The 21,975-nt window shown below is 50.0% G+C and overlaps 1 protein-coding gene across 1 annotated transcript in view; it reads left to right on the plus strand.

The window, feature by feature from the left end:
* Positions 1 to 21,975, plus strand: part of LOC144762435 (dynein axonemal heavy chain 5-like) — a 1,437,549-nt gene that overhangs the window by 1,131,992 nt on the left and 283,582 nt on the right. Inside the window, exons 90-92 of the mRNA XM_078647616.1 lie at positions 15,381 to 15,563; positions 18,766 to 18,921; positions 19,128 to 19,337. Coding sequence (XP_078503742.1) covers positions 15,381 to 15,563; positions 18,766 to 18,921; positions 19,128 to 19,337 — 549 coding nt within the window. The remainder of the gene's footprint in view (positions 1 to 15,380; positions 15,564 to 18,765; positions 18,922 to 19,127; positions 19,338 to 21,975) is intronic.

A 21,975-nucleotide genomic window follows, 5' to 3' on the forward strand; every position in this document is an offset into this window, starting at 1 on the left:
CACGTTGGAGTTGTGTAGAATGACTCATTAGGTGATATTGGGGCCCCATCTCCTTATGGCAAATAGCTACTATGAGTAATTGGATTGTTGGTTGAGGGGAGCATGAGCCCTTCTCAAGCGTAGCCACAATCCCTGTCAAGTGAACCTCAAAAGTCACTAAATTAACTTTGCTTAACCCTCTGATAGCTTGACACAAACATCAGTCAGCCTAACTTAGAGGCAGTGTGTACAGTATATATGCAGCACCCAAACAGCAATACAGTGACAACATAACACAAAAAATCCACACTAGTTTTGAACAAGAGAGTCCATTTTAATTAATCATTTGACACCAAAACTACAAAAATCCAATCAGTAGAACGGGAGTTATGAATTTTGAAAGTTTTTAGTGCAATCTATCGCCTAAAAGATCAACACACCAACTGTGGACATCTAGTTGCGTGAAACCTGGGTAAAGTCAAAAATTCTAGCTGACTGCAATGGAGCATCGTTCAGATACAAGAAGTAGATTGGGCCTCGTCTCAGCTTACTTTCGGACGTAGAAGAAATTTTAAAGAAACATGTCTGAGAAAGTACGGTTCAGTGGGGCATGGAAGCTGGCAGTGTCCAAGGAGGCATCATCATCTGGGAGATTCTGAATGAAGGTGTAGTGACGATTTCTGCGTTCTTGCTTTGTCACTTTTTTGGAAGTCAAAAACCTCCAGCGGGATGAAGCTCCATGCTGCATCCTGCTAGGCCTCCAAGAGGCCTGATACCCTTCCAGATAAGTGCAAAAAACACAGTTGATGGACAGAATGTAGAACAATGTCATACATTCACTCCAGTACAAGGATCTGGGCCTAAATCCATCGTTTTTTTGCACTCCACACCACCCTGGGTTAGACACTGGCTATATGCAAATCAGCTCTGACCCTGTGCCTCATGGGAACAGTCCAGTCCGAACTACCAAGCCATGTCTTTCCCAGACCAGAATCAAGCATCCAAGGACCGGTTTCTGGCTATCAGCCTTCATCAGCCTGGATAGCTTGACTCCAGTGGTGTGGAGAGCCTGGAACTCACGTCTGAGCATACCCAGCCCACTCGGGGTGAAAATTGCAAAAAACACAGTTGATGGACAGAATGTAGAACAATGTCATACATTCACCCCAGTACAAGGATCTGGGCCTAAATCCATCGTTTTTTTGCACTCCACACCACCCTGGGTTAGACACTGGCTATATGCAAATCAGCTCTGACCCTGTGCCTCATGGGAACAGTCCAGTCCGAACTACCAAGCCATGTCTTTCCCAGACCGGAATCAAGCATCCAAGGACCGGTTTCTGGCTATCAGCCTTCATCAGCCTGGATAGCTTGACTCCAGTGGTGTGGAGAGCCTGGGACTCACGTCTGAGCATACCCAGCCCACTCGGGGTGAAAATTGCAAAAAACACAGTTGATGGACAGAATGTAGAACAATGTCATACATTCACCCCAGTACAAGGATCTGGGCCTAAATCCATCGTTTTTTTTGCACTCCACACCACCCTGGGTTAGACACTGGCTATATGCAAATCAGCTCTGACCCTGTGCCTCATGGGAACAGTCCAGTCCGAACTACCAAGCCATGTCTTTCCCAGACCGGAATCAAGCATCCAAGGACCGGTTTCTGGCTATCAGCCTTCATCAGCCTGGATAGCTTGACTCCAGTGGTGTGGAGAGCCTGGGACTCACGTCTGAGCATTCCCAGCCCACTCAGGGTGAAAATTGCAAAAAACACAGTTGATGGACAGAATGTAGAACAATGTCATACATTCACCCCAGTACAAGGATCTGGGCCTAAATCCATCGTTTTTTTGCACTCCACACCACCCTGGGTTAGACACTGGCTATATGCAAATCAGCTCTGACCCTGTGCCTCATGGGAACAGTCCAGTCCGAACTACCAAGCCATGTCTTTCCCAGACCGGAATCAAGCATCCAAGGACCGGTTTCTGGCTATCAGCCTTCATCAGCCTGGATAGCTTGACTCCAGTGGTGTGGAGAGCCTGGAACTCACGTCTGAGCATGCCCAGCCCATTCGGGGTTTCAAGCAAGCCGGGCTGAAGACGGCTGCAATGCCAGAAACCGGTCCTCGGAAGCTTGTTTCCGGTCCAGGGAAGGCATGGCTTGGCAGTTCGGGCTGGATTGTTCCCATGAGGCACAGGGTCAGACTGATTTGCATATAGCCATGTCTGAACTGGGGTGGCAGAGTGGGCTAAAGAATGGTGATGGATTCAACCCAGATCTTTTGACTGGGTGTGAGTGTTTGATTGGTTCAGATGCTCCGTCCATCACCACCCCCTTTTGTACCGCTTTGGCCGCCATGAGTTTGGCAGGGTATGTTCAGACGTGAGTCCCTTGCTCACTTTGCCACTGGATTCAAGCAAGCCGGGCTGAAGACGGCTGCAATGCCAGAAACCGGTCCTCGGAAGCTTGTTTCCGGTCCAGGGAAGGCATGGCTTGGCAGTTCGGGCTGGATTGTTCCCATGAGGCACAGGGTCAGACTGATTTGCATATAGCCATGTCTGAACTGGGGTGGCAGAGTGGGCTAAAGAACGGTGATGGATTCAACCCAGATCTTTTGACTGGGTGTGAGTGTTTGATTGGTTCAGATGCTCCGTCCATCACCACCCCCTTTTATAACGCTTTGGCCGCCATGAGTTTGGCAGGGTATGCTCAGACGTGAGTCCCTTGCTCACTTTGCCACTGGATTCAAGCAAGCCGGGCTGAAGACGGCTGCAATGCCAGAAACCGGTCCTCGGAAGCTTGTTTCCGGTCCAGGGAAGGCATGGCTTGGCAGTTCGGGCTGGATTGTTCCCATGAGGCACAGGGTCAGACTGATTTGCATATAGCCATGTCTGAACTGGGGTGGCAGAGTGGGCTAAAGAACGGTGATGGATTCTACCCAGATCTTTTGACTGGGTGTGAGTGTTTGATTGGTTCAGATGCTCCGTCCATCACCACCCCCTTTTGTACCGCTTTGGCCGCCATGAGTTTGGCAGGGTATGCTCAGACGTGAGTCCCTTGCTCACTTTGCCACTGGATTCAAGCAAGCCGGGCTGAAGACGGCTGCAATGCCAGAAACCGGTCCTCGAAGCTTGTTTCCGGTCCAGGGAAGGCATGACTTGGCAGTTCGGGCTGGATTGTTCCCATGAGGCACAGGGTCAGACTGATTTGCATATAGCCATGTCTGAACTGGGGTGGCAGAGTGGGATAAAGAACGGTGATGGATTCAACCCAGATCTTTTGACTGGGTGTGAGTGTTTAATTGGTTCAGATGCTCCGTCCATCACCACCCCTTTTTGTACCGCTTTGGCCGCCATGAGTTTGGCAGGGTATGCTCAGACGTGAGTCCCTTGCTCACTTTGCCACTGGATTCAAGCAAGCCGGGCTGAAGACGGCTGCAATGCCAGAAACCGGTCCTCGGAAGCTTGTTTCCGGTCCAGGGAAGGCATGGCTTGGCAGTTCGGGCTGGATTGTTCCCATGAGGCACAGGGTCAGACTGATTTGCATATACCCATGTCTGAACTGGGGTGGCAGAGTGGGCTAAAGAACGGTGATGGATTCAACCCAGATCTTTTGACTGGGTGTGAGTGTTTGATTGGTTCAGATGCTCCGTCCATCACCACCCCCTTTTGTACCGCTTTGGCCGCCATGAGTTTGGCAGGGTATGCTCAGACGTGAGTCCCTTGCTCACTTTGCCACTGGATTCAAGCAAGCCGGGCTGAAGACGGCTGCAATGCCAGAAACCGGTCCTCGGAAGCTTGTTTCCGGTCCAGGGAAGGCATGGCTTGGCAGTTCGAGCTGGATTGTTCCCATGAGGCACAGGGTCAGACTGATTTGCATATAGCCATGTCTGAACTGGGGTGGCAGAGTGGGCTAAAGAACGGTGATGGATTCAACCCAGATCTTTTGACTGGGTGTGAGTGTTTGATTGGGTCAGATGCTCCGTCCATCACCACCCCCTTTTGTACCGCTTTGGCCGCCATGAGTTTGGCAGGGTATGCTCAGACGTGAGTCCTTTGCTCACTTTGGCACTGGATTCAAGCAAGCCGGGCTAAAGAGGGCTGCAATGCCAGAAACCGGTCCTCGGAAGCTTGTTTCCCGTCCAGGGAAGGCATGGCTTGGCAGTTCGGGCTGGATTGTTCCCATGAGGCACAGGGTCAGACTGATTTGCATATAGCCATGTCTGAACTGGGGTGGCAGAGTGGGCTAAAGAACGGTGATGGATTCAACCCAGATCTTTTGACCGGGTGTGAGTGTTTGATTGGTTCAGATGCTCTGTCCATCACCACCCCCTTTTGTACCTTTGGCCGCCATGAGTTTGGCAGGGTATGCTCAGACGTGAGTCCCTTGCGCACTTTGCCACTGGATTCAAGCAAGCCGGGCTGAAGACGGCTGCAATGCCAGAAACCGGTCCTCGGAAGCTTGTTTCCGGTCCAGGGAAGGCATGGCTTGGCAGTTCGGGCTGGATTGTTCCCATGAGGCACAGGGTCAGACTGATTTGCATATAGCCATGTCTGAACTGGGGTGGCAGAGTGGTCTAAAGAACGGTGATGGATTCAACCCAGATCTTTTGACTGGGTGTGAGTGTTTGATTGGTTCAGATGCTCTGTCCATCACCACCCCCTTTTGTACCTTTGGCCGCCATGAGTTTGGCAGGGTATGCTCAGACGTGAGTCCCTTGCGCACTTTGCCACTGGATTCAAGCAAGCCGGGCTGAAGACGGCTGCAATGCCAGAAACCGGTCCTCGGAAGCTTGTTTCCGGTCCAGGGAAGGCATGGCTTGGCAGTTCGGGCTGGATTGTTCCCATGAGGCACTGGGTCAGACTGATTTGCATATAGCCATGTCTGAACTGGGGTGGCAGAGTGGGCTAAAGAACGGTGATGGATTCAACCCAGATCTTTTGACTGGGTGTGAGTGTTTGATTGGTTCAGATGCTCCGTCCATCACCACCCCCTTTTGTACCGCTTTGGCCGCCATGAGTTTGGCAGGGTATGCTCAGACGTGAGTCCCTTGCTCACTTTGCCACTGGATTCAAGCAAGCCAGGCTGAAGACGGCTGCAATGCCAGAAACCGGTCCTCGGAAGCTTGTTTCCGGTCCAGGGAAGGCATGGCTTGGCAGTTCGGGCTGGATTGTTCCCATGAGGCACAGGGTCAGACTGATTTGCATATAGCCATGTCTGAACTGGGGTGGCAGAGTGGGCTAAAGAACGGTGATGGATTCAACCCAGATCTTTTGACTGGGTGTGAGTGTTTGATTGGTTCAGATGCTCCGTCCATCACCACCCCCTTTTGTACCGCTTTGGCCGCCATGAGTTTGGCAGGGTATGCTCAGACGTGAGTCCCTTGCTCACTTTGCCACTGGATTCAAGCAAGCCGGGCTGAAGACGGCTGCAATGCCAGAAACCGGTCCTCGGAAGCTTGTTTCCGGTCCAGGGAAGGCATGGCTTGGCAGTTCGGGCTGGATTGTTCCCATGAGGCACAGGGTCAGACTGATTTGCATATAGCCATGTCTGAACTGGGGTGGCAGAGTGGGCTAAAGAACGGTGATGGATTCAACCCAGATCTTTTGACTGGGTGTGAGTGTTTGATTGGTTCAGATGCTCCGTCCATCACCACCCCCTTTTATAACGCTTTGGCCGCCATGAGTTTGGCAGGGTATGCTCAGACGTGAGTCCCTTGCTCACTTTGCCACTGGATTCAAGCAAGCCGGGCTGAAGACGGCTGCAATGCCAGAAACCGGTCCTCGGAAGCTTGTTTCCGGTCCAGGGAAGGCATGGCTTGGCAGTTCGGGCTGGATTGTTCCCATGAGGCACAGGGTCAGACTGATTTGCATATAGCCATGTCTGAACTGGGGTGGCAGAGTGGGCTAAAGAACGGTGATGGATTCTACCCAGATCTTTTGACTGGGTGTGAGTGTTTGATTGGTTCAGATGCTCCGTCCATCACCACCCCCTTTTGTACCGCTTTGGCCGCCATGAGTTTGGCAGGGTATGCTCAGACGTGAGTCCCTTGCTCACTTTGCCACTGGATTCAAGCAAGCCGGGCTGAAGACGGCTGCAATGCCAGAAACCGGTCCTCGAAGCTTGTTTCCGGTCCAGGGAAGGCATGACTTGGCAGTTCGGGCTGGATTGTTCCCATGAGGCACAGGGTCAGACTGATTTGCATATAGCCATGTCTGAACTGGGGTGGCAGAGTGGGATAAAGAACGGTGATGGATTCAACCCAGATCTTTTGACTGGGTGTGAGTGTTTAATTGGTTCAGATGCTCCGTCCATCACCACCCCTTTTTGTACCGCTTTGGCCGCCATGAGTTTGGCAGGGTATGCTCAGACGTGAGTCCCTTGCTCACTTTGCCACTGGATTCAAGCAAGCCGGGCTGAAGACGGCTGCAATGCCAGAAACCGGTCCTCGGAAGCTTGTTTCCGGTCCAGGGAAGGCATGGCTTGGCAGTTCGGGCTGGATTGTTCCCATGAGGCACAGGGTCAGACTGATTTGCATATACCCATGTCTGAACTGGGGTGGCAGAGTGGGCTAAAGAACGGTGATGGATTCAACCCAGATCTTTTGACTGGGTGTGAGTGTTTGATTGGTTCAGATGCTCCGTCCATCACCACCCCCTTTTGTACCGCTTTGGCCGCCATGAGTTTGGCAGGGTATGCTCAGACGTGAGTCCCTTGCTCACTTTGCCACTGGATTCAAGCAAGCCGGGCTGAAGACGGCTGCAATGCCAGAAACCGGTCCTCGGAAGCTTGTTTCCGGTCCAGGGAAGGCATGGCTTGGCAGTTCGAGCTGGATTGTTCCCATGAGGCACAGGGTCAGACTGATTTGCATATAGCCATGTCTGAACTGGGGTGGCAGAGTGGGCTAAAGAACGGTGATGGATTCAACCCAGATCTTTTGACTGGGTGTGAGTGTTTGATTGGGTCAGATGCTCCGTCCATCACCACCCCCTTTTGTACCGCTTTGGCCGCCATGAGTTTGGCAGGGTATGCTCAGACGTGAGTCCTTTGCTCACTTTGGCACTGGATTCAAGCAAGCCGGGCTAAAGAGGGCTGCAATGCCAGAAACCGGTCCTCGGAAGCTTGTTTCCCGTCCAGGGAAGGCATGGCTTGGCAGTTCGGGCTGGATTGTTCCCATGAGGCACAGGGTCAGACTGATTTGCATATAGCCATGTCTGAACTGGGGTGGCAGAGTGGGCTAAAGAACGGTGATGGATTCAACCCAGATCTTTTGACCGGGTGTGAGTGTTTGATTGGTTCAGATGCTCTGTCCATCACCACCCCCTTTTGTACCTTTGGCCGCCATGAGTTTGGCAGGGTATGCTCAGACGTGAGTCCCTTGCGCACTTTGCCACTGGATTCAAGCAAGCCGGGCTGAAGACGGCTGCAATGCCAGAAACCGGTCCTCGGAAGCTTGTTTCCGGTCCAGGGAAGGCATGGCTTGGCAGTTCGGGCTGGATTGTTCCCATGAGGCACAGGGTCAGACTGATTTGCATATAGCCATGTCTGAACTGGGGTGGCAGAGTGGGCTAAAGAACGGTGATGGATTCAACCCAGATCTTTTGACTGGGTGTGAGTGTTTGATTGGTTCAGATGCTCTTTCCATCACCACCCCCTTTTGTACCTTTGGCCGCCATGAGTTTGGCAGGGTATGCTCAGACGTGAGTCCCTTGCGCACTTTGCCACTGGATTCAAGCAAGCCGGGCTGAAGACGGCTGCAATGCCAGAAACCGGTCCTCGGAAGCTTGTTTCCGGTCCAGGGAAGGCATGGCTTGGCAGTTCGGGCTGGATTGTTCCCATGAGGCACTGGGTCAGACTGATTTGCATATAGCCATGTCTGAACTGGGGTGGCAGAGTGGGCTAAAGAACGGTGATGGATTCAACCCAGATCTTTTGACTGGGTGTGAGTGTTTGATTGGTTCAGATGCTCCGTCCATCACCACCCCCTTTTGTACCGCTTTGGCCGCCATGAGTTTGGCAGGGTATGCTCAGACGTGAGTCCCTTGCTCACTTTGCCACTGGATTCAAGCAAGCCAGGCTGAAGACGGCTGCAATGCCAGAAACCGGTCCTCGGAAGCTTGTTTCCGGTCCAGGGAAGGCATGGCTTGGCAGTTCGGGCTGGATTGTTCCCATGAGGCACAGGGTCAGACTGATTTGCATATAGCCATGTCTGAACTGGGGTGGCAGAGTGGGCTAAAGAACGGTGATGGATTCAACCCAGATCTTTTGACTGGGTGTGAGTGTTTGATTGGTTCAGATGCTCCGTCCATCACCACCCCCTTTTGTACCGCTTTGGCCGCCATGAGTTTGGCAGGGTATGCTCAGACGTGAGTCCCTTGCTCACTTTGCCACTGGATTCAAGCAAGCCGGGCTGAAGACGGCTGCAATGCCAGAAACCGGTCCTCGGAAGCTTGTTTCCGGTCCAGGGAAGGCATGGCTTGGCAGTTCGGGCTGGATTGTTCCCATGAGGCACAGGGTCAGACTGATTTGCATATAGCCATGTCTGAACTGGGGTGGCAGAGTGGGCTAAAGAACGGTGATGGATTCAACCCAGATCTTTTGACTGGGTGTGAGTGTTTGATTGGTTCAGATGCTCCGTCCATCACCACCCCCTTTTGTACCACCCTTCCAGATAAGAGCTGCCGGACAGGATTTTCTGCTGCGAGAAGAATATAGCGGGAGCTGCTAACATGTCAGGCTGAATGACATGTATGATGCACCTTGGGCAGATTGACGAGAAGGTAGGTCTCGTTCTCATCTATGTTTTAAGAGCACTTTTTGGCAGAAAATGTGTATATCCCAAGTTTGGGATTTTGACTGGTTGGGCACCTTTAGCCCCACTTCCATATTCCAGGACTAACGGGCAGCACTTGGATATTCATAACTCACTTGAGGCAGGTTCAAGGTGCACTTTGGAAGATGTTGGAGATTTTTGTGTACCTGTAGCTCTGAACAGGAGGCCAGCAAACTAACCCTTGGAGTCACTCTGGTAGTCCTGGTTTCAAGCAGAAAAGCAGGTCTCAAGCAGCAGGGCTGTCCTCTGAGGTCATGGACAGCTTTCAGGCAGCCGGGCAGCCCTCTTGCGGCAGCAGGGCAGTCCTCTGAAGTATGCAACAGGCATAAGACAGCAGAACAGTCCTCTAAGAGTTCTTCACAGGTCCAGGAGTGAGTTGAAGAGTAGGTCTGTGGGTCCTGTTTAGATACTCAGTGCCAGCTTTGAAGTGGAAGAAACTTCTGGAGTTTTGTCCCTACAAATTGTTCTGAAATTTTATTTTTTCCCTTTCATTGCTCAACTGGGCATGTGGTCCCAAAAGGCTAGTGTGAAGTACTTTGTGTAATCGAGGCCCTCCTCCACCCGCAGGTTTCCCTGCGCCTCATCCCTGGTGGTCCAGTGGGCCTCTGTCTCCTTTTCTCTCAATCTGCTCCTTTACTCGTTTTTCTACCCTTTCTGTCTTTCACCTTTCTGCACCTTTCTGCATCTCTGCTCTTTTGTGCCTTATTTCTGCCCATTTTCCCTTTCTCGCCCTCTGCTCCTTCACTCGTTTTCACTCGTTTTTCTACCCTTTCTATCTTTCACCTTTCTGCACCTCTGCTCTTTTGTGCATTATTTCTGCCCATTTTCCCTTTCTCTCCCTCTGCTCCTTCACTCGTTTTTCTACCCTTTCTATCTTTCACCTTTCTGCTCTTTTCTGCATCTCTGATCTTTTGTGCCTTATTTCTGCTTATTTTCCCTTTTTTCTTTATCCCTTCTTTCCTCCCTTTACCTTTCCCCGCCACTGCTGCCCCCGCGGCCCCCCCCCCAGCGCGACCGGTCCAATCCAGCTCCCCTCCCCGCTCCCGCCTCCCAGCTGTCCAGCCCTCCCCGACCCCTACTTAATGGCGGCCACTGCGCGGGCGCGCAGTGGCTGCGGGCTGCGGGCGCGCCGCTGGTGCACCGAAGGCGCGTCAAAGGCAAGCACGTCTGCGCCCGTCCGCGACCCGTCCGCAACCAGCACCAGGAACCCTGGACCTCCGCCCCGCCAATGCTACGACCCAGTAGCACTCCACGCACTCAACCCAGGCTGCAACAACAACTGCAAGCTAGCATCACCAGCCGACACCCATGGACCCTTCAGCTGTCACCGCTGCCGGCACACCTGCAGCACCGCCAAGAACACGGATCTAGCACAACCCGCCCACAAGAACACAACCGAACCGAAGACCCTGCAATGCATCCTCCTCAACGTCCGATCCCTCCACAAACACGCCACAGAAATCTGGGACCTCCTCGACAGCACCACCCCGGACGTAGCATTCTTCACCGAAACCTGGACCAACCCCACCTTGGGACCGGACATCGCCATCGCCATCCCCCAAGGATACAAGATCTCCAGGAAGTACCGCCCCACCCACCCAGGAGGAGGAATCGCCATCGTCCACAAATCTAGCCTCCGCCTGAGCACACTCCCTGACAAGTCCACAGAACTGATGGAACACCTTCACTTCAAGATACTGGCCAGCCCCACCGCCGCCCTCCGAGGAACCCTCATCTACTGACCCCCTGGACCCCGCGGACCCTTCGCCAACTCCATCACGGACATTATCTCCCCACAGGCCATCGCATCCACCAACTACACCCTGCTGGGAGACCTCAACTTCCACCTCGACAATCAACTGGACCCCAACACCACATGCCTCCTGGACAACCTCCACAACATTGGACTCTGCCAGATCGTGACCGAGCCCACGCACTCAGCAGGACACACTCTCGACCCCCTCTTCACTACAGGAAACTCCATCACCTTCAACTACACCACCGAACTCCCATGGACCGACCATCGTTGCGTCCACTTCACCTTCAGAACACCCACCATCCACAGACACCAGCACCTGCTTCCACAAAGAAACTGGACCAAAATCACCGACGACCAGCTCACCTCCTCACTCAACAACTCCACCCCAACCATCGCGGAAATCGACGACCCCAACACCGCAGCCCGAACCCTGCATAGATGGATCTCGGACAGCACCAACACCATAACCCCCCCTCACGAAAAACAACAATACCCGTGCCAAGAAAGCCAGATGGTTTACCACCGAACTTCGAGAGTCCAGGCGCACATGCCGCCGCCTCGAAAAGGCCTGGAGAAACACCAAATCCACAGAAGCCCACAACAACTTCAGAGACGCCACCAACGCCCACCATCAACTCATCAGAGAAACGAGGAAAAAAGCGATTGAAGACAGAATCTCCACCCACGCACACAACAGCAAGGAACTCTTCAGCATCATCAAGGAGTTCGCCCAACCCACCAGCGAGTCTACCCACATCCCTCCCTCACAAGACCTCTGCGACAAACTCAGCACCTTTTTCCACCACAAAATCAAGAGCATCTACGACAACTTCGACGAAGACAACCAACACACTGAACCTTCACCAACCACCGCCGACACCCAGAAACCAGCGATTGATGACTGGACAGCCCTCACCACCGAAGACACACTGAAGACAATGAAGTCAATCCACTCAGGGGCCCCCACGGACCCCTGCCCTCACCACATCTTCAACAGAGCCGCCGACACCATCGCACCCATGCTCCGCCACACCATCAACCGCTCCCTGGCGACCGCCTCGTTCCCCGACGACTGGAAACACGCAGAGGTCAACCCCCTCCTAAAGAAACCCTCAGCGGACCCCACCGACCTCAAAAACTACAGACCCTTCTCCCTGCTCTCTTTCCCAGCGAAAGTCATCGAGAAAGCCATCAACAGCCAACTCCCCACATTCATTGAAGAACACAACATCCTCGACTCCTCCCAATCTGGCTTCAGAAAAAACCACAGTACGGAAACCGCCCTCCTCGCCGCAACAGACGACATCCGCACCCTACTGGACAAAGGAGAAACAGTAGCCCTCATCCTCCTAGACCTATCAGCGGCGTTCGACACAGTCTCCCACCGCACCCTAATACGCAGACTCTACGACGCAGGAATCCAGGACAAGGCCCTCGACTGGATCTGTTCCTTCCTCTCCGGCAGGACGCAACGGGTCAGACTCCCCCCTTTCCTCTCAGACCCCACACCTACCACCTGCGGAGTCCCCCAGGGCTCCTCCCTCAGCCCGACGCTCTTCAACGTCTACATGGCTCCACTTGCCCCCATCGTCAGAACCTACGGACTCAACATCGTGTCATATGCAGACGATACCCAGCTCATCCTCTCCCTATCGAACGAGCCCAACACCGCCAGACGCAACTTCCGAGAAGGCATGGAAGCCGTCGCCAAATGGATGAAAAACAGCTGCCTACAACTAAACACCAACAAAACAGAAGTACTCATCATGGGCCCAAACCCCGACGCCTGGAGCGACACCTGGTGGCCCACCGCCCTCGGAAACCCGCCAACCCCCACAGACTACGCATGCAACCTGGGAATCATCCTGGACTCCGAGCTCAAAATGGACCGCCAGATCAACTCTGTCTCATCTTCCTTCTTCCACACCCTCCGCCTCCTTCGTAAGACCTTCAAATGGATCCCCCTCGAACACCGAAAGACAGTCACTCACGCCCTGGTCACCAGCAGACTCGACTACGGCAACGCACTCTACGCCGGAATAAACAAAAACCTCATCCGCAAGCTACAGAACATCCAGAACGCTGCCGCAAGACTGGTCCTCAACCTGCCAAAACACTGCCACATCTCCCAGCACCTGCGCACACTCCACTGGCTCCCCGTCGAGTCGAGAATCACCTTTAAGCTGCTCACCCACGCACACAAGGCCCTCCACGGCACCGGACCAGCATACCTGAACAGCCGGCTCAAATTCCACGCACCCCAAAGGACCCTATGATCAGCCCAGCTCTCCTACGCCGTGGTCCCCCGCACCAGAAAGACCAGATCGGGAGGCCCCTCCTTCTCCTTCCTCGCGGCCAAAGCATGGAACGCCCTACCGCTCCACCTCAGACAGACAACATCGCTCCCCATCTTCGCAAGAAACCTCAAATCCTGGCTCTTCGATAGACCCCCTCCTTGATGGAATGGAACCTGCACCCCCCCCCCCCCACACCCCTAGCGCCTTGAGACCCTTACGGGTGAGTAGTCGCGCTTTAACAAACTCCTGATTGATTGATTGTGTTGGTGGTGAGGCAGCTCCATTAAAATGTGAATGTGGCTGAACACGGGCCGTCCCTACCATCATGCCAGGATGGCTCATCCTGCCAACGCCTATTCCTCCTTTGTGTTACACAAAGCCAACTGTTAACTACACTTAGTCATCTGGCCCAGGATACAGGCTGTAGGACCAGAAAATGCCAACTTTCTATAAGAAGCCATTGAAGAGGATTTTACATTACAATTCTTTAGACACTAAACATGATATTTCCATCTGTTCCCAAACAAAAGTTATCTCTTACTGCATGCAGTAAGGGAACCCAATGTTATCCTATAGAAGAGGTGGGCCTCCCAGTAGTGGAAAACGAATTTGTGAGTTTTTCACTACCAGGACATGTAAACTTAGAAGAAAATGTCAAATGTTTTAAATACAATGCGCCATGTCCTGTGGCAGTTTTATGGTTTACCCAAAGGTGAATTGCATGTTTTATAAGGGGAGCTTTATGCTTGGCAAAAAGTTAAATTTGTTAAGTCGAATTGGCAGTTTAAAACTGCACACCAGCTGCAATTTCAGACTTAACACTTGTTTTAAATGGGTGCTTAAGTTGGTGGCACAATATGTGCTGCAAGACCATTAGTAGCATTTAATTTATAGGCCCTAGTAAACTTATAGGGACTATAAGGGACTTATCAGAAAATTAAAGATGGAAATTTTGTATAAGCCAATGCTACCAAGTTTTAGGAAGTGACCACTTTAGCCCTAGTTAGTAGTAGTAAAGTGCACAGAGTCCCAAGGCCAACAAAAACAAATTCAGTAAAACAGGAGGGAAGACCACCCTAGGACGAACAGGTCTGAGACTCTGCCTATAGCAATATCTGGTGCTCTGTAGTGGCTACATAGAGGCATGTTTTAGAACTTTGCAAAAACCTTTCAATCAAATAAATATGCCAGGGAAACTATTCTGTGAATAGGCACCTGATCACAACAACCAGCTGATTCATCATAAAATTCTTTCTGAAATACCCTTTTTCCAAAAACGTCACGTTCACAAAAAATAATTTTGGATAGGATCCATTTAAGCAATTAATCTTGGGCTAGTTTTCTAAATTTTGTCACTCAATTTCCATTTGATTGCAGTTGCAAATGATTCTAATGAATCATCCAGAATACAGCTATATTTAATTATACGGCTCACTGTATCACATAACAAGAATACCAAGCTTGCCTGGTATCCTCTTGCGAGCAACTTGGAATTCAAACAGCATTAATCATGTGATCTCCTTGCAACCCAGCTCTCTGTGTCATAAACAGAGGCTCTTTAACTGTCCAGCACAATAAGGAGTGTGGAGAAGTTCTACGGAGAACTTAATATTAAAGAAACTGCTACATGTTTGCAGCTTGCCTGTATCATCTTCAATTGATGTTATCCTGTAATGAATGATAAAAGGACACAGGGACAGTGAACCATTCAAACTCTTTGATTAAATCATTGCTATTTGTTGACACTACACAAGAGCAATGCAATTGTTCTTTATCTGAAAAGGTGTTATTATGTCCAAGGACTAGGAGCGCCAAAGACTTTTCATCTGCCATAAGTGCTTGCATTTCAAGGGTAAGGTATTCTTATGGGTTCTTGAGTATCTCAGCGTCTGCCTACCTAAACTAGTTCACATCTTGCTAGTTGTATTCACAGTCTTTAAGCTGTTCTGGGATCTTCTAGAAAGGACAAAGGCTATCTATCTATCTATCTATCTATCTATCTATCTATCTATCTATCTATCTATCGAGCTATCTATCTATCGAGCTATCGAGCTATCGAGCTATCTATCGAGCTATCGAGCTATCGAGCTATCTATCTATCTATCTATCTATCTATCTATCTATCTATCTGTCTATCTGTCTGTTTATCCATCCATCTATTTCAAAAGTCTATTATATAGTTTCAGAAAAGAAAATTCTTAATGTTTCTTTTAACAACAATATCCCATTAGTCCGCACATCTTCACATCTTCGATCTTCTGTGTATTTGTGCAGATTGTGAGACTATGATCTCTACAAAAAAACAGTTGCCAAATACTTTGCTTTTATATGTTGGAGTGATAATTGTATGAGCTCCTAGTCTTATTTAGCACAAAGGATTATCTCTGTGTCATTGCTATAAGCATCCTCACATTAAATAATGTCTAAAGCATAGCAGGGAAAGTGCCACAATGTAATGCATTCATATTGTGCACGTGGAATATGAAATACATTTTTTTTTTTTTAGATTGAGTTGAAGAAGTTGGAAATGAAGGGAATTCCTAAAAACAAGTTGGCATTAGACAACTCCTGCGTTTTAACCAGTGCTGAAGGAAGCAGTGCCTGGGTTCTTGTTTGTGATCCAACTGCTCAAGCCATCCAGTGGATCAAAGATCATCTCCCACAAGCTTGCACAGAAGTTCAGTATCATGTAAGTTCCATCTGTATTGTATAAATAGATATTACATTGTGGGAGGGCAGGTTTGATATACAGGCGAGGAGGCTGTATGTATTAGCCAAAAGACCGAGTTTTATTGTCAGAAGTAACAAGATTTGGTGACACAACAGGTGATTCTTTTGTTTTCTCTTCACATGTAATCCTGGTCGAGCTGAAGTGGGCAGTAGAGGGCGATGGTTCCGGCTCCTCTTCTTTGAGGTCAAGGTTTTCACCCTAGAGGCTCATAAGAGAGGGAAAAGAAGGGAGCCGTCAGAAATGTGCTTTCCAGTTACTTCTGTGTTTGTAAACCTGTCACCACACCTCAAAGTGCACAAGAAGAATCACCGTGGTGTAGTTGTAGGGGAGATAGAGTCTTGTTATTAGTGCCTAGGGAGCCTATTCGTGTGTTCATTGGGGAAAAAAGGTAACTTAAACACTGCTTGAAGTCCTGCCCCACAGTAAACGAGTCAATTGCGAGGTTTAAGCATTGTGAAACGATAAAAGAAACAATAGGCCACAGTAACAAAAATAGGTATCTTTTAGATATTCACTCAGTATTGAGGGTCCCCGCCAACTTCTCACGTAGCTATCTCACCGGTATCTACAGGGTACGATAATCACACCACAATCCCTCTGGGTTTTGACCCGCCACCCTTTCCGGTTCACTACCCTTGTCCCTCACACCACCCTCCTGTTCCCCGAAGACGCTGCCACTCACATGCTCTGCCGCAACTCTCCTGAGTTACGGCCACTCTCCAGCATCCTCCGGCGGACTCCACCAGTCTTCACACCACCACCCTCCTGATTCCTGGTCGACGTCCTCCATGGCGTCTTCCGTCCTGGGCTTTCCTTCGGTTCTCTGCAGACAAAGTTTGTCTCCTTCCGTCTTCCTTCCCGACGCCGTCCCTGTTCCTTTCGCATCACCGGTTAGAACCGCCTCCTGTTCGAACTCGCCTCCTTTCATTGGTCTTTCCGAAGCACTTCCTGGGTCATACCCGCGCACTTCCAGGTTATCGTTGGCTCCGCGCTGTGGAAAAACAGAACAGCGGAGTGTATTTCGCCGTGTCACTGGATCCTGTCGGTCCCGGCTGTAGAGAGGCCCATGATCGAAAAGGGGGGAATCCGCCCATGTCGCCACACCGATAAGTCCTTCCTCACATCCATGCATTCCAGTGACATAGTAGATAGCCCCACAGTGCAACTGGAAAAAGACAGAAGCAAGAAATATTTTTTTGGGTGAAGACATGCTAAAAATTGGTACTGAGGTATGATGTCTACTACACTTAAGGACAGAGGGCCTCATTTATGGCATTTTGGTGTAGGGCAGCGAAGTAAGCCACCTTGCTACGCTGTCCTATGCCAAGGTGAAAGGGCAGAATTGCATTGTATTTAATCAATACAGTGCATTCCTGTTGTTTCTCCCTGCTCTGGTGGCTGTTCAAGAGCCTAGCGCCAACGTAGGCACCCTTGCACCATGGTACATGCATGCCTTAGTTGCAGGCAGGATTGTTTTTGTGCAGGAAGGGGCACCTTCCTGCACAAAAGCAATCCTATGAGGCGTTTTCTTCATTCTATGTGTCCTTCAGAATGCAGCACACATAAAAAGAGGAAAAACAAGGAAAAATGAACATATTTCTCCTCCTTATGCCTCACCTTGGGAGGCATATGAACTTGATACTTCCCCAGGTTTACATCACTTTGTAAATCTGGGGCAGCGTCAGATTCCATGGGTGTTGTGTGGGAAACCCACCGCAATGTCCATGGAATGCCTCCCAGGCGCAGAGTAAGGTAAGGCACGTTTTTTGCTGCGTCTCCTTACTCATAATTTATAAAGGCACTCAAAGTCATGCAGGGTGGCTTTGCATAGCTTCATGAATCTTTATGAGAGTCCTGTGACACGCATGTATCACTTTACATGGTGCAAGAGTGAACAGGGCTCTCATAAATAAGCCCCAGAGTGCGCAATAATAAAAACTACTAATATTGTACATGTAAGTGAGATGCCACTATGGGGACTCCCTATATTTTGAGATGTAGATGTTGGATATATATGTGTCAATGCAAAGCTATCTAACATCTCAGACCTGGGGCAGGAATATGAAGTCCCATTCCTGACACGTGTCACTGATTAGCGCTGTTCGACTAATTTTGGGGCCAAAATGATGCTTAACCACCTACCCACACAATCCCTCACTTTTTCTAAACACTAGGTGGAGTTAAGAAACTTCTCCCATAATCATATATAAAGCAGCATAAGCAGCGACACGTGGACTTACGGAATTTGCAAATAAAGTGAGATTTGGGCTTTGGACTAATCCTTTATGACCAGAAGTCAACTGTTGCATTGCAACCGACAAGGAAGAGATCTAGGAATACCTGATTATTTTTTTTAAGTTTTAAACTTAATTACATTGTTCACAATTAACTGACCTGACACTCCAGCACTTATAAGGATATACCCTACATTTTCAGACACCTGTTCTAGGTGGGAATACACAGCAGCAGGTTTCCTCTGTAGAATGTGGGATTATCCAAAAATGCAGCATTCCAGAGGGAGGTTGTAAGAAACTGGGTTAATAGTTGAGGGAGGGGGTGACCCACCTTAAGTAGTAAACACAATCCTTGTCAGGCTGAACGGCTAATCTCACTAAATTAATGTGAGTTCAGACCCCCATGTAGCTATGCCACAGAGCAGACAGGTTTAACTTGGATTAAATGTGTAAAGTGTTTCCGCTGTACCAAAACAGTAATAGAGACAAAACACAACACAAGAATGGTCCCAAATCAATTTAGAAATCTAGAGTACATATTATTAAGTTAAATGACAATAAGATGACATTAATACGAAAAAAGAAGCAAGCCTGTGTTAAACAGTAAATGTAAACCAGGGAGACCGGTTTATGAACAACACTAACAGTACCACTAAGGTGCAAATTCAGTGGGAAGCATGAGTTAGACATACTGTGCACAGTAAAAAGGTTTGTAAATCAGACCCATTGAGTCCATCTGAAGGATCAAGTTTAGTTCTCCTGTCTTGATGCAGATGCTTAGGTCCTTCTCAAGGAGAGCAGTATAACAGATAACTGATGCACCCAGCTGATGGTTGTGCAAGCCTCACTGTACAGGATTTAGATCATCCTGTTTTATTTTCAGGGGTGTACATTCACTACCAATCACTGTCCTCTTTGTTTACTAGGAGCTTCGATCCCAGCTCGACTCCTGCCTGACAGATGGCCTGTCCCTGCTGCTTACCTACTGTGACATCCAAACTTTGTCCAAAGATGCAAGATTTTCCCAGGTTCTTCGCTCCAAGCCCGACTTTCAGCACCATAATGTGCCATTTAAAATGATGGTAATGATATAGATGTTGTGATGTCATGCAGAACTTTTTTGAAATAGCATATGTTGGTGTCTGTTGGCTCAGTAAATTAATGAAAGCTGCCGTATGAATTTTGCATTGTATTTCCTAATATGTTGGCATGCAGTGTACATCTGTATGGCGCATCCTGCCAGCCATTCAAGTCCTGCTAACTGTGGTATTTGTGCCCCTCATACCAGGTTGCTGAGCACGAGGTCGAGTGCCACCCTGGCTTCCAGATGTACCTGCACACCACCAGCCTGCCCGAGGAGATCCCCTCCGAGGTGGCAGCATTTTGCAGCATGCTGTACTTCTCCCAGGACAAGGAGGGACTGGTGGAACAGCTTCTGGACAGATTTGTTCTAAAAGAGAAGCCAAGGTTGAAAGAAGAGCAGGAATCTTTAGAACAGGTATCATTCTGAGAATATATGGAAATAATATCATTGATGCAGTGTTGAAACTTGAAAAAAAGATCTATTGTATTTATGCACCTCTGAAAATCAGAGCTGTGTAATTATCGCTAAGCTACCTCATATACGTAGTCCATGGGATGTTTTGCTCCCTTTCTAACTCACTCCATGTGTTTTGGTTACAGAGTGACACCAAATATTTACAATTGAGACAGGTATGCAAAGTTGCCCTTGAGCAGAGAGCATTAAAACAGCGGAAATAAAACACCCCATCTTCTCCCCTGACTCTGTCTTTTAGCATACTTTACTGAACCTGCTTACATGTTCACATCCCACTCCCTCATCATCAGCAGAAATGAGTACGTTAAGCACTTTTATTATATCTGCTGCCACAGCTCGTTTTTATTAGGTTTCGTCTGCACAGCGCTGTGCTTGTGAAATCTATTGTTTTTAATAGAAACGTAAAAGGGCCTTACAACCCACCTCCTCTCTTTCATGGCTTTTCATTGGTTCCTGTGCGTTTCCCGTAGCCGAAATATTGTTACCATCCGCTTAACTATTTTTAGGTCTCGCCTGTCGATGCGCATGCGCATCGAGCTTGCGAGCCTATTGCGGCTTAAACAACCTTTAACTAAGAAGCAAGGAATCGTGGCGATTCCTTGCAGTGCCCGTGACTTTTAAGCTCAATGCGCATGTGCATTGAGCTTAAAAGCGCGTGCACATCAGTTCCCTCAGCCGCAATCGCCGTCTGTTCCCTCAGCCGCATTCCTCCCGACACCTTTTGAAGTGAAGCTTAGCTTCACTTCAAAGGCCCCGGCTTCTTCACACCCACATGCCGCTCTCCCCGCTCCGCCCCCTCCCCTGCCCGCCGTGTGCATTTCTCCTCCACCCCCTCCCCACAGCAATGCCCTCGTCTTGTTTGTTAATTTCCTCCAACTGCCCATCTCCTTTCAATACGTTTCCATTTAATCGCCTACCTCTCGATGTCCCTCATCCTCATCTCAACTCATCTATCACTCCAGCTATCTCCTCTTACACGTTATACGAATATCTCTCTCTTCACCTCCGTCCCACGATCTCTCATCTCTCTTCCTTTCACCCTCTAATCACGATCGTCTATTCTGTTGCTCTCCCCTCGCTAGCCCTCTCCCCCACCTATTAATCTTTTCTGTTTTCTACGCATTTTCACCCTCTTACGTCTTCCTTTTCTCCCTCGTGCTTCCTTCATCTTTCCTTCTCTAACCATTTTCCTCGTCCGCCTCCCGCCATCTCTATACACCTCTCCCCTTCTGTGACCGTCACTCTCCTTCCCTGCATCTCCGTCGCTCTAAGCACCCCTATATCTCAGCCCTCTTACCCCCGTCGCACCTATTTAATCTCTAACTTCTGTCATGTCTCCCCAGTACCCATCTACTCCTGTTGGGTCACCTCGTGCTCTTCTCCTCTGTCCCACATGTCCTTTCATTTTCCCTCTCGCAATCCCATTTTACAGCTGCTCTTCTGATGTGTTCTCTCCATTGCTGCATGTTTCCTCTTTCTACTTTTTCCTATTGTCTGTTTCCCTACCCTCGCTCTCCCCAGCCCCCGCCTCCATTTGTCTCCGCTCACTCTCTATCCATTTCTCTGCACGTTTCCATCTCCCGGTTAAATAATATTTTATTGGCAAGACAAATCAGCTAGACATTCACGGAAGAGAACAGGACGAGCTGCCTGCCCTCCAGCCCTCGACCCTGTTCAATATGCCCTGTTCAGTGACGAGGGAAGGCACATGCTGAGGTGCCATTTCTGACAGGGTGGAAATAAGCCGTTCTGCAGGCCTGTGCGCGTTTCCCTCAGGGGAAAGAGTCCGAGTTTTTGTGCCGCGCTATGTTGCCGTTTGTGGGAGACGTTCGCTTGCTGTGGAGCACGATGCCATGGTGTAAATCTACATGATGTCACCCCGTCCTTCCGAATCCCCCCCCCTCACCAGTTTCTCACAACTCAGGGATAGTCGTAGAAATTGAGTTCAAGGGGTACCCCAGCCTGTCCCAGCCTCCCCCTGCAGGAGCCTGCGCTACGCCCCTGGCTCCATACGATTTTTTTGCTACTCGCAATCACTCACCCTCACTCACCCTCACCCTCACTCACCCTCACTCACCCTCACTCACCCTCACTCACCCTCACCCACACTCACCCTCACCCTCACTCACCCTCAACGCCTCAACCTCACTCACTCTCAACCCCTCACCCTCACTCACCCTCAACACCTCACCCTCACCCTTACTCACCCTCAACCGTTCACCCTCAACCCCTCACTCACCCTCACTCTCACTCACCCTCACTTACCCTCAACCCCTCTGCCTCACCCTCACTCACCCTCACTTACCCTCAACCCCTCAGCCTCACCCTCACTCACCCTCACCCTCACTCACCCTCAACCCCTCACCCTCACTCACCCTCACCCTCACTCACCCTCAACCCCTCACACTCACTCACCCTCACCCTCACTCACCCTCAACTCCTCACCCTCACTCACCCTCAACACCTCACCCTCACCCTCCCTCAACCCCTCACCCTCACTCACCCTCATCCCCTCACCCTCACTCACCCTCGCCCTCACTCACCCTCACTCACCCTCACCCTCACTCACCCTCACTCA

This window comes from Lissotriton helveticus, chromosome 6, assembly GCF_964261635.1.
Source record: "Lissotriton helveticus chromosome 6, aLisHel1.1, whole genome shotgun sequence".
NCBI classification, from domain to species: domain Eukaryota; kingdom Metazoa; phylum Chordata; class Amphibia; order Caudata; family Salamandridae; genus Lissotriton; species Lissotriton helveticus.